The sequence below is a fragment of the Apodemus sylvaticus genome, chromosome 3 (genome assembly GCF_947179515.1).
Source record: "Apodemus sylvaticus chromosome 3, mApoSyl1.1, whole genome shotgun sequence".
Lineage (NCBI taxonomy): Eukaryota > Metazoa > Chordata > Mammalia > Rodentia > Muridae > Apodemus > Apodemus sylvaticus.
This window is the reverse complement of record NC_067474.1, coordinates 20,753,151-20,773,928: the sequence shown is the minus strand read 5'-3', so window position 1 is coordinate 20,773,928 and position 20,778 is coordinate 20,753,151. Positions and strand designations below refer to the sequence as shown.

Sequence of the window (20,778 nt, the reverse complement as noted above, 5' to 3'; positions counted from 1 at the left end):
TTAACAGAGTACTGAGGAATGGAGTTATGCTCAACACTGGGATCACCCACCCAATATCACCGAGCTCCAAGTGGGTGGAATTTTACCTAGTCATTCTGAGTGGTGACAGCTGCAACACTGTCCAGGCATTCCGGAATTTCTGGGTGCTTCTCTGGGAGTCCTGTGTGCAAACAGTGCTAGGAAAGTCCCAGAATTTCTGATTTTAAGAACTATTATATCTATAATTTTAAAATAAATTATAAAGAAAGGCAGTATTACTGGAATGGCTGAGGTTAAAAGATAGTGCTAGAGAAAAGAGGAGTTTATGCTGATTACACTTGATAACCAAAGACTTGGGGATGTTCAAGCCCACACAGGGCATTAGGCAGAGAAAGGGCGTTATCCACATTGCACTTACAATGAGTGTAGAATGAATAAGCGAGTATTTTACAGGAGAGTAATCAGATCATGGATGTTAAGGTTTGCTGAAGTCTCAAAGTGTAAGATATAATAATCTCTTTTTCAAGGAATCTTTAAAAAGCAAAAGCAAAGGCTGCGATTAAGCAGGCAGAGGGGTTCTGAGGTACCTTCAACATCTGTGTTTCCATATATTATTAAAGGAACAATGTTAGAGGACGTCATAAAGGTTGCAACCGTCAATCTAGGACAGCCTCGGTGGGGAGGGGATGGGGAGGAAAATCATCAGCCACAGATAGATAACAAAGGAGCCTGAGTTCAAATCCAGTTTACCACTTCCTACCCAGTTGTGTTTGCGCAGTTACTTAGAGGTTCTAAGGTTTAGCTCACTCTACTAGTAAGCGGAGGTCACAGGACCTTTTGAATGAAATTTCCAGAATAAAATAAGGAAATCTGGATAATTGCGTGTTACAGTTGAGGACAATAAGCTAAATGAACTAAATTGGTGGCATAAGGGCCAAGTCCTGGGTTTCACTTAGAGTTTAAGTGTAGTATGCAAAGTAGTCATGCCTGTGGACTTTAAAAAGAGAACGGCGGTTGCTAGTATCTGAGAGGGAAAGAGGGATTGCTAACCCGCAGGCTTAAAGGTCCAGAGAGGAAGATGAATTAGCTATACCTGTAGTGCACAGTGACTTTTAATCCACTTAAAAACATGTGTGAAAAGGGTAGATTTGTGTTGTGTTCTTACCATGATAAAATAATTTTTGATTTAAAACTCGGCTGCATGGTTGAGGATATTGAGCAAAGGATATCTTACTTAATACAATGGATTCATAATTACATTTTAATATTATGGGTAAGTATTCACAGGAGTAGTAAAAGAACCATTGTGTGGAGAAAAGATAGCTGGGTCATAGCTTCAATTTGTTTGCAAAACTACCTCTTCATAAAGATACTCTAGAGGTGAGAAAAAGTAACTTATTAATTTTAATTTAATTTTAATATTTAAAATATTTAAATATTTTGCTCTTACCTCCATCCCATTAAAAAATTAAAATGTTCTAAAAATAGACAAAAATACATTTGTTCAAGTCTTCTTCTTAAGTGAAGTAGGCTCCCTGAATCCTGTGAAGAAGATCATGAAGAGAGTAGAGTTGTTCCAACTTGGTTGTTCACTGTGGAAGGTCATATTGAGTTGGGCTATTAAATACAGCTTAAGGAAATATAGTTTTTCCATAGACTAAGAAATTCCTAGACATGAGTCTAAATCATTATGTTGAAAGCAATAGAGAAAACTTTAAAGCAATGGAAGTGGTTTCATTTCACCACATAGACCAGGATTTATATTCCCCAAATGAGTGTTGCATTCAAAGAAGTCACCTTGGGAGGCCAGAAACTCATTTTTTTTTATTGCTCCCAGGGTTCAAGAGATTTTTTTGAAACTCTCATTTACAACTGTAGTCAGGAAAAGTTTATGAGCCACTCTAGAAAATCAATCTTGTTACACTATTTTCACACATCATTCTTCGCTCCAAACATCACCAAGATAGAACCCACAACTTTGGCTTTGGCTCACTATTGGCTAGCTCCAAAAATTGAATTCACCATCAAGAGGCAAAAGCGTTGTATGGGGATATGTAAAATGGCATCCTCTAGATTCTGAAGAAAAATCCAACAGAGAAGTTCCCAAATATCTTCTGTTACAGCAACCATACTGGATGTGAAGCCCGTTTAGAGGCCAGCTCGGGAGAGAACATTTCGGTGTCTGTGTTGTGATAAGGAAAAGTAGTTAGCTAGTTGCTTGAAACCACCCATAATATGTGTGATATTATTTTTGCTAAAAGGGGCTTTAGGGGTGCTATTGCTATAATGAAACACGACAAACTGAAGCAACTTGAAGAGGAAAATGTTTATTAGGACTGCATATGCAGAGGCGGGAGCTGGTACAGAGGCCACAGAGGGGTGCTGCTCAATGACTTGTTCCACTGGCATGCTTTCTCATAGAACCCAGGACCACCAGTCCACAATGGTCTAGGCCCTCCTACATAAATCACTAATTAATAAAACGCCCTATAGGCTTGCAACAGCCCTGTTTTATAGAGGCATTATCTGAACTAGGGTTCCCACTTCTCCAAGGACTCTAGCTTGTGTGAAGTTGGCAAAACCTAGATGGCACAAGGGGTGTGTGTATGTGTGTGTGTGTGTGTGTGTATGTGTGTGTGTGTGTGTTTGAATGAGGGGGGCATATCACAGTAAGTCATGGGAGGGGGGTAATCTCAGTGTGGGTCTCCACCTCTCCCCTTGTTGGAGTCAGACTCTCCTTTTCCTGCGTATGATGGGCTGTCTAAGTCTGTGAGCATCTTGGATTCTCCCGTCTCTGCCCATTTCACTTTAGCTATGGTGGGATTACAAATGCTTACTAATGCCACATTCAAAGAGATTTCCTTAGAAAGGCTTATTAGAAAGGACAGTGAAAATACTTCTTTTAAAAAAAAAAAGCAATATATAGGACAGGATGGTATTTAAGTAAATTAATTAAGTTCTCCGATGCTATTATCAATAATAAACTCAAAGCCCAGTTTCAATTAAACTAGTTTCAATTAGAAATAAAGAAATGTTTTCTTTTTGGAGAACAAGATAAACTTGCAGCATTCATGCTGTGGCGAGCTATTGAGACAAATAGTGAGTGCGAATCTGCAAATGGGATGGATCATTTTATGGCTGTTAACATAAAATGTGAAGCTCTGAGTCAAGATTGTGATTTAAAGATAATAAAACCTCATGCTTCAGGGTATAAGTTAATCACCTGCAAGGGCCAGGAAGGATTTGCTTCTCAGAAGTAACAATGTACAATAGAGGAGGTGCATATATCTTGTTTAATTTTCAATGCATCAAGTACTGGTCAGTACTGAAAACAAGAATCAAATTAGATGGACTATTAATTTGATTTGGTCCAGCAACTCTTATATTATTGCTTCTACTGAGTTTTATGTCTTGTGTTTATACTTTGCTATTTTAAATAACAATTATTTTTGCAATTCTTCATTTTTATAGCACACATCATTGCCAGAATGGGGGCATTTATACACTGCAGCATCATTTTCATTATACAAAGTAAATGAGAATGCAGTTTTCTTGGGTGGTTATCAACTTGTTTAATGAGAACTTTCTTAAGGCCTTTAGCATCATACCCTTTGTACATCTTGCACGTCATCAAAGGAAGTCTCCAACATAATGCCTAAAAGGTCTCTGTTGCTACTAACTTTCCCTTTTCCCTAAAGAAGGTGACATCCAGATCCAATGGTTCAAATACAAGTGGAAAGAGAGCATGGTTAGAAACCAACAGTAAATAGCAAGTCAGATGTGACTTATGGTAAAGCCCTTACCTAGCATGCATGAGGCCTTGTGTCTGACTCCAGAACTGAAAAATAAATTTATAGAACACATCTCTCCTCTAAAAATATCAAAATCTTTGATTGATTTTCAATTTACATTAATACCATGTTTGTCAGAGGATCAACATGAGACATGCAAAATGGAAAGGTTGAAAATTGAAACAAATTTAAGTTACTTAACACATATGAGACAGGAATTCTTACTTCTAATTGGCAGAATGTTGTTTTATGTAGTGCAACTGATTTGGCAGAATTTTTGGATGGCGTTTGCATTTTCATTGGAAGAAAATTTATACTAAATTTATGATTTCTTTGTATTTCCATTTAGTGAGATTATGAATTCATGATTAATTGCTATCTATCCAAAATGAATATATTTTACCTATTTCCAAAACAAGTCACTGTAATTAGTGGATGGCAGTTGTACTGGTCTAATTAATAGTTTGTCATAAATGGAGTTAAAAGCCCCATCTAAATGACTGACCTTTGCATAAAGGCACAAATTTTTCATATTTGGGTAGGACACTGCAAACATACCTGTGGGACCTGTAGCCATCCAAACTTGTCCTGAACAGGAATGACTGCAATACACTTGGTAATGTGAAAGAGGGAAGCTCATAAGCCTAAAAACCCAGACAATGAACTCCATGCAGCTAAGGAATGTGGAGATGATCTTCCCAAGAAAACAGCACACTAATTGTTTATCCAATACCAAATCAACCACCCTAAAATCACACATATGAGTATGATTATACAGACTGAATAGGTTGTATATATGTGTTGAGGAATCAACAATTAAAGAAAAGGAGAGCATGGTGGTGAAAGAGAGCAAGGAGGAATTCATAGGAGGGCTTGGAGGGGGGATGATATGTTATCATCTCAAGAAGCTTAAAAGATATTTTTAGAAATGATGAGGCTGAAGGGCAGTATGTGAACAAAGAACTCCTGTGTGTTCTTTGAGCTTATATTTGCCAAGCGTTGTCCAGACACAATAGATTTGACAACAAACTGCATAAGTCATAGAGAAGCAGGTCATTGAAATGTAAAAGAACTCTGTTTTCATCTAGGATATCTTAGTCAAAACACAAGTTAGGACAAGAACTTATACTTGAGTGTCTACAGTAGCTTTAGAAGTGGCTCAGCGGTAACACACACTTGGACATCTGTGGTGGATACAAAAATGGCCCATCAGGTTATTTAGCCTGTGAAATAGGCTAAACTCCTTACAAAGTAAAGAGGAAAGGAATTTTTAAAAATGGCAGTCTCCTAAAATCTTCCCTTTGTGTCAGAAACTGTATGTTAATTGTTTTATAAATAAATTTGTTTCAGAAATCTACTTAGTTTGGAAAAAAACAAAAAACAATAATCCTGGCATGTAAACATTATTTCAAAGTAGTTTTAGATGCTGCTAGTCTTTGAATTCTTTGTTGAGAAGAGGATAAATGTCTTACAGAGAATGGTTCGCACTTAATCATCCATGAGGGAAAGACCCCTCCCTTACTATGGAAGCTCTTCCGTGGGGAGGGAGCGTCCGTCCGTACCAGACCACTTCCCCCAGTCCTGCTTCCCAGAGGTCTATGTTATCTTCAGCCATGAATTTATACCTTCAAGTTCTAAGAGGCAATGGAGGGCAATGGCAGTAGCTTGTGTTTTATGAACAACTCTGATTAACAACTCAGGTTTTCTATGCCTTGTATTGGGACTTTAATTGCATAGTCTATGCTTAGAGGGAAGCATTATGTCCCTGTGTGGCATAGCTCCCTTAAATCTCCCCCAATATACATACAAGCACATACACACATATATACGCATTATATATATATATATATATATGCATATATATATATATTTCTTAAGTAAGCTTATAAGACAGTATTTCCCTATTTCTTCCAGTGTATTTAGTGATATTTCTCTCGTTCCTTCCTCCCACTTTCTCTGTATTCCTCCCTTCCCCCCATAGTTTTGTCCTACCCACCCCCTGCTATCTTTCTTTCCTTCCTTTCATAACACCTGTATCCTATTATCCCCATCTTTAGAGTGCCTCACCCTCATTTCCACCGATACCTCTGCATCCTGAGCCTCTGAGGTCACATCTGGTCCTGCACTCAAATGTAAGCCTCAGAGCTAGGAGCCACACATAATAAAAACATGCATGCAGTGTTTATCTGTCTGTGAATAGATTATCTCAGTTCACATATCATTGCCCATTTTCATCCATTTACATGAAAATTTCATAATTTCATTTTCCTTTATAGCTGAATAGTATTCCACAGTGCATATGTGCCACATTTTATATTATTTATGTGTCAGTTGAAAGACATTAAAGTTGTTTCCAGCTCCTAGATACTGTAATGGGAATGGCTGAGCAAGTGTTTGTGCAGGGGGATGTCAAGGCCTTTGGGCATATGCCAAAAGTTGGTATAGCTGAGTCATTTGTGGGTTCTCTTTAACATTTTGAGACTTTTGGGATTTGTACCAGTTTGCAATCCCACCAACAATGAATGAGAGTTCTCCTTCCCCCAAATCCTCACGAGCACTGTTGTCAGTTGGGTTCTTGACTTTAGCCATCTGACCGGCATAAGATGAAATCTCAAAGTAGTTTAAATTTGTTCTTTCTTGATTGTTAAGAATGCTGAACACATTTAGAGACATTTCTACCACTATGATGAATATATAGCTTTCTAAAACTCTCCCTGTTAAAAATTTACCTTTGCCTAAAAATTGACCTTTGCCTTAAATTATTAACTGTTTTATACAAACTCTTAAATACAGAGGCAAAACAATCTAGTTTTCTTTCATTGAAAGTATCCCCTGGAACTATATTTCATAAACTCTTTCTGTCTACAGACCCTTTTAAAAATTCTTGATGAACAATTTTTGGCATCTGTGTTCTCTGTATACTATAGAATACAGAGAACACAAACTTGTGTTCCAATTCTACTAATCAAAATTGTTTTGGGAGGTGGAGGGCGATAGGTTTCCTTGGGTATGGTGTGCCTTTCTATCAGCTCTCGAGAGAAAATTTAACCTCCCTGAGCATTCCCACAGTTTTGGGGTAGTGGTGAGTGTGTGATTGTATGTGTGTGAGTATATGAGTGTATATGTATGGCTATTGTGTGTGTGTGTGTGTGTGTGTGTGTGTGTGTGTGTGTTTGCGTCTGTAGCTCACAGTGCTTCAGACTGGCCTGTGATAATGAAGCTCTCTAGCTAGAGCACATCCAAGTGACATTCTCTGAGTTTGGACCTGTTGTGAATCTCTATAATAGCATTTTTTGTTATTTCATCATGAAATTCTCATATATCCATTCATACTGGCATAATATTGTAATTGTGCAGGTCTTGTTTAGGTAGCCATACTGTTGTGCTTCCATGTTTTCATCATCTATGCTATCTAGAAGGCACCATCTGGATCAGGTGTCCTAGTCCCCTTCTTTTACAATCTTTCCACCCTCTCTTCAGTGATAGTTCCTGAGCCTTGTATATAGAGGTTGTATTGCAGATGTAGCGACCAGGGACAGGCACCCCTCCATGACATTATCTGCCTTTTGACCTGTTATGGATCTATGTAATAATCCATTTCCTTATTCCATCACAACATTTTCACACATGCACACTTTTGCCATATTTTCTAAGCGGTCATATATATCCTTCCTATAAAACAATAATAAGGGACTGAGAATCACCAACCACAATGGGCAGGGCAGGGAATCTAACACACTCAGGAGCATCATTCTTACTGTGAGTCATTTACTTTCTCTGTATCCCTGGGAGTGCTTGTACTACATTGCTCATAGTGCTTCAGACTCGTTTGTGATAATGACTAGCTTATGTTGACTTCCATCATCCATAGTGCAGGCTATGGATAGTGAGTACCATTGCCCAAGCAAGACGGACATCGATGCCTTCATGGACACACAGTCCCTGCATTACTGAAAGAGGACTCACCCCTGGCTGTTGGTGATGGTCAGGGCTTAAGCACAGCGCTGACTTATGAACCAAAGAGGCACATCAAAGTCACATGTTAGCATCTATGTGGATACCCAAGATAGGTTGGCAAAGGTGGCTTTCTTCTCCAGAAGCACAACTGATTCTTCTCCTCCACTTGGATTCTCATACTTGTTCCATCATTTTCTTCTCACAGGAAATATATGACTAGGATCTTCTCCAGGAGGGGATACCACATGGCTAGTCTTTTATTCCTCTCAGCTGCCATTGAAGTGCCTGGTTTTTAAGTCAATTAAAAGGGTATCAGGTGTGGAAAAATTAGGGCAAAATTATATTAATTTATGATGGAGTTTAAAATATCAAAGAGAAGGTATTTTTATCCACTTCATTAATGAGGACAATTTATCACTAACTTCTTTTTAAAAGAAAAATCAAGATGTGTTCTGCAGTTTCTTTGAAGACTTATTAATATGATGTCCCATGACTTTTGGAAGGTATTTTAGACTTCTTCCATAGCCACTGCTATGGACCAGCTCTGTTTCCTTTGTGGAAATATCTAGGGCCAAGGCTCTGTGACAATGCAAAGAGAAGAAACTTAGCATAAGATCAGTTGGAGAATTGAACTGAAATGCTCTGAAACTGAGATGACTTACGGTGATAACGGTGTCTGCTGCATCTTTCTATCTTTCCTTGGATGACCAGTCATTCAGAGCAGAGCATTTAGGCAAAGGCAAAGGAATAAAATGTCATTATGAACTAAAAAGAGTTCATAAAGGAGTGAGTTAGAAACTCTATGTCGTATAAGTTATTTTAAAATAACAATGGAACGATCCTTAGATAAGAGACACAAAAATGGGTATTGAGTTTTATGAGGGTCCTTGAAAAAATTCACAAACATCCTGGGAATAGCATCATGCTCAGAAACCTGTCTCCTAACACCGTTCTTCTTTGTTCCCTTTGCAGAGCTACAATGATCCTGTTGATGTAAAGACATCTCAGCCACCCCAGCTGGTCAACTCAAAGCCGTCGGTGTTCCATGGGCCCAGCCAGGCCCACTCAGCTCTGTACCTAAGTTCTCACTATCACCAACAACCAGGAATGAGTCCTCAGCTCACCGCCATGCATCCGAGCCTCCCCAGAAACATAGCACCTAAGCCCAATAACCAAATGCCAGTGACTGTCTCCATAGCCAACATGGCTGTGTCCCCACCACCACCCCTCCAGATCAGCCCACCTCTTCATCAGCATCTCAGCATGCAGCAGCATCAGCCGCTTGCTATGCAGCAACCCCTTGGGAGTCAGCTCCCCATGCAGGTCCAGACTGCCTTACACTCACCCACCATGCAGCAAGTAAGTCTCTACATGGGTTTTGTGCATGCTTGGGGAGTGGGATGCCTGATATCAAGCAATGGCTAGAGGGGGTGGTTAGTCTATTGGAAAGGAGACCTTGGAGAGTTCTCAGACTTACATCTGGAAAATATAATTTACGAGAGGTAAGTTGTCTAAACCAGGCATTGATAGCACTTCCTCTCAAATCACTGCTTTTGGTAGCCCTTTATTTCTGGTTTGTTTCTTTAATGCTAACATGTGCTAAGATACCATGTGTCTCGTAGATCTTGTTGAAACAGAATCTGTAATCTCTTTCTAATGTCATTAGGAAATGAGGCTTTCTTGACTGAGATGACCCTTGAGTTCAATAATTGGAACCAAATGAAATCAGACTGAATTCCAAATTTAGCAGAGTTCTAGAAACAGTAAGAACCAATCAGTAACTCCTGCTTCATTTAGAAATGCATACAAGGAGCCTGGAGTGAGTATCTTTCCATCAGGTAACAGACCCTGGGTATAATCCCTTGCATTGCAAATGCATGTGTGTGCTGGCAGAGAGGGAGGGCATCTGTCCTCTGCCTAAATAAGAAAACTCGAGAAGTTTCTTGATAATTCTGTTCAGTTTTTATTTGAAATCAAGCTTTCCTTTCTGATTTTTTTTGTAGATTTTTGATATTCTTTTCTAATTTGAGAATTAGGAGCATACTCTACAAACACAGTGGAACATAAACTATTCAAATACCCCAAAAGCACACTTTTGGAAATAGGCAAAGGTAAAAACTACAAAGCATAGCAAACTTAACCACCGACTTCACTGTTCAATTATGCTTTTCCCAGAGCTGGGAGAAAAATACACAAGCACAGCTTCCTGCAGAATTCATATCTGGCTGTTTGTACACAGAACACATGCTTACCCTAGGAAAAGCAGCGGAAGGAGAGGCGGAGGGAGGGGCCATGTCTGGGCAGTCTAAAATGCATTTTATATGGTTATTGTAGACAAGGTTTCTGAAAGCTGACTATAGCAAACCCAGTACCTATATTTAAATTCTTAGAAACTTTGCAGTCCTGTCCTTGTTTTATGAATGAAGAAACTGAGTCTTGGAAGGTTAGATTAATGAGCTCACAAGGTGAGAGCTGAAATTCAAATACAGATCCAATTAGAACTCAGACGTGCCAGACCTAATGCTTAGTGACTGCCTCTCATCCTTAAGCTTACTTGTAGAACAGAAATCCTGTGTCTTCTAAGACTTTAGAATGCCTTTAAATCTCAGTTTCAAATCAAACCTTTTATGAAAAACAATGGAATTCATCAACTCACTATCTTCCTTGGTTCCTAAGCCAATACATTAACAGCTGTCTTAACTACACATCACAACCAGTTGCTGAAGCTGACTCACTAGAGGTTAGAGGGGAGACCAAGGTGGTAACAGTTTCTGACCTCCAGCAGGGTCTCCATGCACTTATGACCAAGAGATGTTCATGGAGTAGAATCTTCACCCTTTGCATCAGACATTACTCATAAGGAAATGGACACCACTGATGCCTTCTTATTTTAGCAAGTCAATGGTAGCTGCATGATGAGTCAGCAATTAGAGAGCTGTCACTTTCACTGGGGTAGGTTGACACCACTGGCTTGCAGGTGCTGTGAGCTCCAGGTCGTGTGGTGATCACTATGCACTAGTTCATCTACTTCTTTTCAAGGAAAGAAAGTACAAAGACATGATTTTGTCCCCCAGGAAGAGGGACAGAAATATCCAGATCAGAGACCCTTTCCTAATTTGTTCACTCTTTCCTATATTAACACCTTGAATAATGAAAAGGTCACCATAAATAGTTTTCATTCTTACTTCACTTATACAAACTCAAGAGATTAATTCCAATACACAAAAGTCTTAATAGGGTAGGAATGAATAACTCTTATTGTTTTGAACCAGGTATTTTTTAGTCTATAAGTCAGTAACACTATATCTCTGTGGAACAGTGGACTGTGCCATCAGACAGAAAATTTGGTAAAGTTGAGTGGATTCAGAATTGCTGGTGTAAGGTTGTTGAGATTCTGTATTCACTCTGCCACAGGGCATAGCCATTCAGGGAGCTGGGATACAGGAAGTTGACCAAGCTTACACCTGTTGGGCTGTAGGTAAGCCTTGGTACCCGACTCTGGTGTGGGTAAGTGCAGTCTGAGGCGCAGGACAGCCTGAGCTAGTTCCAGGGTCCCCAGACCTGTGACAAGGCCAGGGCCATCTGCTTCTCAGGGTCTTGGACATCTAGGCACCAGATGCAGAAGAACTAGGAATGGAGCAGGGGTCCCTGTGGGCTGGATCTGACTTAGGGCCAGAAAGGAGATCTCTGCTGGTCCCACAGGGGGAGTCCTTAGCTTGACAGTGACAGTCTTGGGCTTGGCTTGAGCTTGGTGTGGTCATGGCTGGGAGCACAGAGAGGCCTTCTGTGGGATATTAGATGGTGGCTCTAAAGGAGAAGGATTCCCTATGGTGGATACCGATGAAAAGAGGCATTCCATGGTTTTAAGACATTTATCATCATGGCAGAAAGTAGATGAGAAAACCATATCCCACTTCGTAGGGCGGGCCTGAAATTAAATACCCTTTGCAAGGAGGAATGTCAGGGAAGGAAAGCTTAATGGCTAAGCCCTTCAGGCCTCTAGGTGCCTCATTGAAATGGAGATCTGTCTTGAACCTATGTGACCATAGGTCATGTCTTCTACATGTGGAGGGGCTTGGGGTGTTGCCTCCATAGGACTGATAGCCACAAATCTATGGGGTGGGGGCTTCAGATAGTGACAGGGGCCTGGTGCCCAGGAACAGGCAAAGCGCCTACCATTCCTTCAGGTTCTCCAGAACTTCAAACCTTAGCTCAATGGGGACCAACTTACCTTTCATGGTCCCATATCCGGTACACTCATACATGAGGATGTAGTTGGTTCATCTACTCCTGAGCAGGTTCCTGTCCTGAAACATATGACCACAACACATCATGGAGAAGACTGTGAGGATCAGTCACTTAGGGGTAGTACTTGAAGCTCCTTCAGATGCAGATGAGGCATCCCTAACATCTCAGACCAAGCCAACAGAAAACATCTGCCTTTAAACCCTGACCCAACCCAAAAATGTATAAAAGACCCTGTCCACAAGGAATAAAAGGTGCACAAAAGTTATTTCATTAAAGACCATCTGAGGTTGTCTGTCATATAGAGCACTTTGGAGAAGAGAGTTCTCCCCAAAGCTTTCACAGTTGAAAGCTGCTGGAGGCTACTGCTATCATTTCCCACTCAATGGCACCAACCTTGGCTCCTAGCCTTTGTGCCCCACTGGCCCACTGCAGCATAGTGTCTAGCTACATCATACTGTCTCCAACGACTGCACAAGAGACCCAGGCAGCTCGTCTATATCGGACTCCTCTTCCCAGTTCATGTCTGCAGATAGCATCTAGTGAACAGACCAGCAACTGGCATCCAATGTGGGGCATGAACCCATGACCCTGAGATTAAGAGTCTCACCCTCTACCCACAGTCACTCCCATGACACCTCCCCTTAAAAAAAAAAGGAAGAGTGTGGAGCAAGTGGAACCATGTCACCAGACAAAAACAGGGATGATTGAAAGGATTTAGAAACCCCAGTATTCTCATATCTGAGGCCAATAGTCATTTCATCTGTTCCCGACTGGTTACTATCCTGGAGCACATGACTACAGCACCCCACATGAAAATCATGGCCATTAATCAAGTAACACAGAATTCTCCAGGCCAATAAGTATCTAGATGGGCAGACCCCAAAAATTTAGCCAGTAAGCTTCCATTCCTGGACATTCCTTCCTACAGAAAGTGTTTAATCTCTTTGGTCCACCCTGAGTAAGTCATATGATGAATACTAAATAAACAGTATGAACAAGCAAGGACAGTCTCACCCAGAATTGCAGTGGGGGAAGCCTTTGTCATATAGAGCCAGGCCTCCTAAGTCTCCTGCAGAAGGCCCCTGTGGCCTCCACACTCCCTAACACTAACCACTAAGCAAAGCCAGAGTTCCCCCTCCCCCTGATCCATGCCCCTAGGCTTAGCTATCACTGCCCCATTACTGAATCCTCATGGTTCCCAGAAACAAATGGGTATCCAAGGTTAAGGAACACAAGCTTCAGCCTCAGTCTGCATCATTTCTCACCTGGCTGGGTTCCCCATCTTAGGATGTGTACTCCCACCCCTATGTGGTGCATCAGAGCTTCCCATGAGCCCTACACCCATGACTTCATAGGGTGAAATGCAACCTAAGCACCTCCCTTTTTATCATGCCAGCAGTGTTCACACATCCCAGTGGTGAGGCAAGTCAAGGAACCACATATTTCCACAAGTGTCTGGGACAAGAGATCATAATAAAAGATAATGACAGAAACCCACAATGAAGAAAAATACAAAAATGGCACTGACTAAAATCACTTTCAACACTGCCTTGACTATTTGGAGGAGTTGTAGATTTAGCTGTGGACTCTTTAAGTCCTTGGAAGTTTAAAAACAGTTGATATGACAAAAATAAGTTGATTGTGTCCTAACATGTGCCAGGCATTGCCTGAACTCTGAAACTTAAGTGATCTAGGAGTCCAGGGAAAGAAAGCCTTGCTCCCTAGAGTTGGAACATGGGACGTGATAACAATTACTCTAAGAAGACAATGGATTGAAATTCTATGGCAATGACTCGAGAAGATTCCCGATCATGGAGAGCACTCTCATAGTCCTCCTTGAGGTCTCAGGGACCAGGGATGTAACCTTTAAACCCTGGAAGATAGGAAGGGTGTACAGACATTCCAGCAAAGACCAGGAACCAGAAAAACAGATTCTAGGAAATGAAAGTCAAAGGGACAATGTATGAGTCGTGGGCAGGTAGACAGGGCAAGGAACCAGTAGATTAGAAAGACTAGAAGCTCTTCTCAGCTAACCTTCTGAAGCAAGATGGAAGAGTTGGCACCCACTGATGGCATGTGTAATACACTCTCAAAGCGTGTCAGGTCCACTGTTCACATCGTGAATGAGATTTTAGCAGTAGATTCAAGTTGACCTGTCTGATTCATCACCCAATCTATCTTTATCCTGAAGCAATTTGCTTCCTATTATGTTGGCCACATTCCTGTCTAAGTTCCGAAAGAAAGACAAAATAAAAATAATGGCTACTGTACTTTTTAAAGGTGGTCTCACATTTCAGTATTACTTTGGATACACTATTATCCCTTTGAAAAATGAAATTTTTCCAACAAAAAAATGATTGTTAGTGTAACCAGGAATAATATTCCATTATTTTCTTGAAGACATCTTATTATACATTAAGTTCATGGACCTACATTTTGTTGTTGTTTCAGTTTTCTTTCTGTTTCCCAGTGCACTTTTATTGTTGAGTGAGGTCAAGAGAAAAAAATCATTAATATCTGTCAACTTCCTTTATAACCATAAGAAAAAAATCTTTGTATGATACCACAGACAGTTTTTCAATTTCCTTGTGTAATAAACAGCTGCTTTAGGATTTGGGTGTAATTTGAAGGTTTTCTTTTTTTTTTAAATCACATTGAGATTGATGAATAAATCAGCCATAAAGACAAAACACTGATGCCTGTTGAAAATACCTCTCCAGACAGACAGGAAATGAAATTAGTTTGCAGTAGCGTGTGGTTCTAAGGATCACTGTTTCATGGTGCTACAGGCTTTCTCAGCCTTGCTATGTGGCAAAACAAAACAGTGAGGGCTACAGAAATCTAATTAAAGAGCAAATGTCCCTTCTGACATCAAATTAATCTTTATCATGTTTCCTATTTTTATTTCAATCTGGCACCAGAAAATAAAATTTAAAATTCCAGGCATGCTACAAAACAGTTGGTGATTTTTCTCCTGAGCATTAAAATGCAAAATATTCAGTCTCGTTTAATTAGACTGCTAAGCAAACATGTTTCAAAAAATTTATATCATCATTGTTGTTTCCTATTTACATCCATAATCGTGTGTACTCGGCTCAAGGGTTGACCTTAGCATCTTTTTATACAGTGTACTGAGGAATGTTTCCATTTCTGTTTCTATGTTGAAAGTAAAATAATGGTAAATATTATTTCTTCAGTCTATACCTCTATTTTTCTTGGTCCTTGGTTGTTTAGGAAGAAGTGATTTATTCAAATGTATTTTGAAGATAGCATAGTTTTCCATGTTGGAACTTTGTAGATAATACTTTTTAACCTACTAATTAAAAAAATGATTTCCTGATATTCTGACTCAACTGTAGAGCTATTTCCAGTGTTTGTATTATTTTTCCATGTGTCTGTAACTTCAACTAACTTGGGATAATTCTACTTATTGTTTGTTTTGATCCTTGTTTGCTTTTAAGTTAGAGTTTGTCTGTTGTGTCCAAAAAGAAAAAAAAATCCTACAGAGAACTTAACACTAAAGAGAGAAATAATTCTTGCCATTTACAGGGTCATGTTTGCCTTTTTCTGAACTGGAGAGCCAAATTATCTTTCTTTATTGAAAAACATGATTTATTGAGCCACTGCTGTAGGCTAAGCCCTGAGGCTACCCAGCAAGCTCTACAAACAGCAATCACAGCCTGTTGTTCTGCTCAGTGGGGATAGAACGAGATATAGGGTCTCTCAGACTCACTTCTGCTCTTCACCTACTATCACACTGGACCCTAGGAACAGAAACTGAGGAGGTGGGCAGCAGGTCAGGACCAAAGGAAATGAAGATCTTTCATTTCCAGCGAGGCTCCTTCCATGCTGGGACTCCAGGAAGACCTAGAGAAAGGTTCCATCTGGGCTGAGAAGCCAGGGGCAGCTACCTTCCCTCAGGACCAGGCCTTCAGCCTGAGCTACGGGGCCTCCGTTCAGGAACACCTCCTCTAAGGCAGTTGTTACTTAGGAAATCTATTGCTTTAACTGTGTGTTGGGTTAACAACCTGTATTACTAAACTCTGGACCTATTGGTGACTTGTTACCCATGACCCTGAATTTTATCTCTCTCCACAGTTTCAGTGGGAGTAGACATGCACATGAGTCTACAGTCTTTATCAGTGAAATGGTAAATCTAGAAGCCAACTAGAGGGTTAAGGAAGAGTGAGAGCAGATGTGGTCTTCAAATCACTATGTGAGGGACCACCTGCATATAAGTAAAAGGCTAAGGAAATATCTGATTTAAAGAATCAACCCTCTCACCATCCCGCTTAGTTTAAGGAATATGTCCATAACAGTTCCCCTTCCAAGGCTACTTGAAACTAAACTGTGCATGGTGCACTTTAAATCTTGATTTCTTGGGTGTTAAAAACCATGGCTAGAATCTGCTTCAGAGACAGCCATGAGATAATTAATGAAGTTTCTTTCTGTGGTCACTTCCAGAAAGCCCGCTTCTGCTGCTCTTGAATTCACCTGATAAGCTAAAAATAAATTGTGTATACTGCTTTTTGTTTACCAGATACAGTTATATACTTCAGAGATTCTGTCCTTGAATTTTTAATAGCTTTACTGGGATTAAAAGTCAACACTTGACCACTAGTGAATTAAAAGAATCTTCCCCAAGTCTGAATATTGTTTGCCAGCTAAGAGACTTTTCAATTAAAAATACTTGCTGTCTTTACATGTTTTATTCCCTGTGTTTTCCAATGGCAAGTTGTTTTCTGTCTCTATATTAGTCCAACAACTGATTTAAAAAAAATCTTTGGTTGAAATTTTTAGCTGATAGAGAAATACAAATAAAGAAAAAGAAGAAGCAGATGGTCCCATTGTGACTGAATGAAGAAAAGGGTTTTGAGTAACAATGTGTGAATAGGTATAGCCTAATAAAACACTCAGCCACCTGCTGCCTGAATCCTTCAGGAAGGCGCTGTTGCTTATTCTGGGGATTAACCATTAATGTATCTTTAGGTTGATAGAAAACATCAACTGTGAAGAGCTTACGGTCATTCTCCCTTTGCTTAGATTGAGTTGGCTTTTCTATATTTTAAATCGTTTCCAAACTCAATTTATCTGCCCAAGGGTATAATGAAAGGGTTTTGGACACCTGGTTAAACGAGGGAAAGGTAAGAATAATGAGGTGATGGGTGTTTCTTTTTTACTTTAAGTCAGGGAGCCCCTTCAGCTGGCTCTTGCAGAACTGAGGCGACCTACCATATTTGCGGCCATGGATAACTATGTCTCTGCTCTTTTCTTTAAAGGGTACCGCCTTTTCTCAAATGTAGATTTGCTTTTCCCTCAGGGATTTACTCTTCAACCCGACTATCAGACTATTATCAACCCTACATCTACAGCCGCACAAGTTGTCACCCAAGCGATGGAGTACGTGCGTTCTGGGTGCAGAAATCCTCCCCCACAGCCGGTGGACTGGAGTACCGACTACTGCAGTAGTGGGTAAGCAGCGGGCCATCGCCACCTGGTGGTGGAGAGTCTCACAGCATTCGCCTCAGTTTGGGAGAGGGGTCTCATGTCCAGGAAGGCTTCAGAAAATTATCGTCCAAATAATAATAAATAATAATAATAATAATAATAATAATAATAATAATAATAATAAAAGTAGAGCCTTCATCTTCTAGCTTTTCCAAGAACAAATGTCTCCATGTTTCTCTTTGCTAAGCATTCAGGTCAACTACCTGTGCGCTTTCCCTCGAGCTAGAGCAAAAGATACTACCTTCGCCACCCAGGCTCCCTCCAGCCTCCCTCTGCCACCCCCTCCCACTGTGATTCTAATTTCCTCCTAACAATGTTTTCTCTCCACACAGGGGCATGCAGAGGGACAAAGCGCTGTACCTCACCTGAAAATCTCAACACCTCTCCTTTCCACTGAGGAGTTCAGGGAAATCTTTTCACCACGGATTGCTTTGTGCAATTCAAAGCAGTTCTTCATTTGATTAGAAAATACAAGTTGCTAAGCACTTAGGACCATGTGAGCTTGTGGGTCACCAACGCTGGAAGAAATAGTCATGCTTCTTTATTATTTTTTTAATCTTTTATGGACATTGTTCCTCTTCCCTGAAGGAAGTATGGACCATTCTGATTTCTGTTGGTTTTGCTGTGAAGTGCTGCCGCTCTAGTACTGCCTTAGCAACGGTAGATGTCTGGGGTAAATGGTCCTGGGTTTTCCATTGGTTTTCATAATGGGTGTTTATATGAAACTACTAAAGACTTTTTAAATGGCTTGATGTAGCAGTCATAGCAAGTTTGTAAATAGCATCTATGTTACACTCTCTTAGAGTATAAAATGTGAATGTTTTTGTAGCTAAATTGTAATTTGAAACTGGCTCGCCCCAGTTTGTTGATTTCACAGAGGGGTTAAATTGGCAAACATTCATATTTTTACTTCATTTTTAAAAACGACTGACTAATAGTTCTATATTTTCAAAATACTTGAAAAATATTCCCAAATGATTTTAATTTAAGAACAAATTGGCTTTGTCGTATTGATCAGACAAAAAGAAGCTAGTGTGGAGGGAAACGCAAACACATTTATTTTGTATTGCAGAAAAAAAAATCCTTTTTTGTATCACTTTTGTGTAATGGTTAGTAAATGTCATCGAAGTCCTTTTACGTATAAAGCTGCCAAATGCTCACCTGGTATCTTAGCTGCAGAAACAGGTCATCTTTATCTATGGCTCTGTGTTACTGTTTCTTCATACCGTGTCTGTATTTAATCGTTTTCTTCTTCTTCTTCTTTTTTTTTATGGAACTTGTTGCGCCTATTTATGAAATAATAAATATAGGTGTTTGTAAGTAAATTTGTTAGTATTTGAAAGAGGTTTCATTGATGTTTTAATTTTTGCTGGCAAAAAAAAAAAATCCATGCTTGGTGTGAATACTTATTTAGTTTTTACAGTGACATGAATAAAACCAAATCTGCTTTCCATTTAGTAGCAAAATAGAGTAATGAATCTGTATTTTTGCATATCTTTTGTTAGCCATCTTTTTTTCTTGAACAATACAACAGAAGATTGCCCCGGAGGTCTCACATTTGCAAGCCTAAGCAAACACAAGTGCACCCTGTTCCTAAAAAGATTAAAAAAAAAAGAGCTGTTTCTTACTTCTCAGTTCCAAAACACTTGCCCCCAACACCACCACCCACCTACCACACACACACCTCATCACTAAAATCCAAATTCAAGTTGAGTCACCCAAAATTCCTCAAGCCACATGCTTCTCATGCAGAAAACATCTAATTGACGAAGGGTTCAGGAAGAGATCAGGGGAGTATTATAGTGTCTAGAATCAATCTAGAAATGAAGGGCTAGTAATCAGACCAGCTAAATAAGTAGGAAAAACATGGAAACTCGAAGCAGTTGCTAGACACTGGGAGTCCTGCCATCCGTCCCTCTCCCCTCCACTCTCTTCCCTTTCCACGCATTCTGATTCCCCACTAGATGGGTTTGCATAGTTTTGATAGCAGAGGGGGGTGACCAAATGTCCCCTTCCACAGGCTTCTGACATGTAAATTCATCTGGCTGGACATGAAGAGAATGAAGGTTTTGTGGAATGTATGAAATAACCTTAGCAATTTAAATACAAATACATCATGTAATCCAGTCAAAATTAAAGAGACAAAAGGATTGCTTGCTTTGGATTGATTTTCAGACACTGTACAACATTGAATCACTCGGCATGTAATAACTAATAAATAATGCAGATCCAGTGTTATTATTAAAATGACTGGGATTGAGAGCTCAAATTTTCCTGTCTTGATACTGTATCAGAATTCATGTGACTAACTTCCCAGTTTATTGTTTGGCTGTTTAGTATTTTAGAAATATACCAGTACTACTAATTAAGCAATGTCTTCTATTATTGTATTATGATAAAGTATAGCTTCCCCCTACATTAAGTCTAAACTGAGAACGGTCCTACCAGTTAAGACAAGAGTTTTGTCAGGAGATTGTCTGCAGCTTTTCCCAGCAGGCAAAATGAAAAAAAAAAAACATATAAAAAAGGAAACATATTATCAATTAAACTCTTACTGTATATGACTGTATTCTACTTGGAGATTCCTCAAGCTTGAAAGGACATGCCCAGTGTAATGAGGAATCTCCTGGAAGCATCAGGCCAGAAGTGAAAGAGAACAAAAGGTAGCAACAGCTGTGATGGCTTCAAAGATTCTTTCCCAGAATCTCTTGAGTGTTTCTCACCAACCAAAGAAATTGATTGTTTTAATTCTGCCATCTTCAGATACAGATAACTTATACACGATAATAAACTTAAATAACTCGTTACCCAACAAAGCAGTGGCTCCTGGGTAGAGATAAAAGTCATTCTAGCATTCAACAATGGTACTGAACATAAAGTATCGTCAGTAGTCTATCCAAAATAAGAATGGTGGCTAAGCAGAGGAAGTGAGCACTGTACCAGTGGGGAATACCTGGTTACATCTCTAACAGATGGAAAGGGTGGTACTATAGAACCCTGAGTTGCATCTACATGCCTGTGAGTTGACAATGGGAAATGAGTCACATAATGACTTGCAGAAATATCCAATTCAGGAATATAGCTAAAAGGAAATTGTCTTCTGTGCTAATTATTTGCTTTCTTAGAGGTGAGAAGCCCATCTACATGGGACAAGAGCTGTCTATAAAGCACCAGGATTAACCAAAGCAATATGTCCTGTCCTAGCTCAAATTCACTGTCCAGAAATTTTTAAAACGTAAGAATGCAAAACTTAGAATTAGTGCCACCATCTATCTCCTTCCACGCTAAAGAGTTT

General features: G+C 39.8%; 1 protein-coding gene across 2 annotated transcripts in view; it reads left to right on the top strand.

Annotated features, from left to right (window-relative positions):
• Tox (thymocyte selection associated high mobility group box) overlaps window positions 1-19,716 on the top strand; it is a 302,052-nt gene extending 282,336 nt beyond the window's left edge. For both annotated transcript variants that reach the window (XM_052176040.1, XM_052176041.1), the window contains 3 exons: window positions 8,700-9,086; window positions 17,296-17,447; window positions 17,816-19,716. In XM_052176040.1, coding sequence (XP_052032000.1) covers window positions 8,700-9,086; window positions 17,296-17,447; window positions 17,816-17,852 — 576 coding nt within the window. In that variant the 3' untranslated portion in view covers window positions 17,853-19,716. The remainder of the gene's footprint in view (window positions 1-8,699; window positions 9,087-17,295; window positions 17,448-17,815) is intronic.
• Window positions 19,717-20,778: the final 1,062 nt, after the last annotated feature.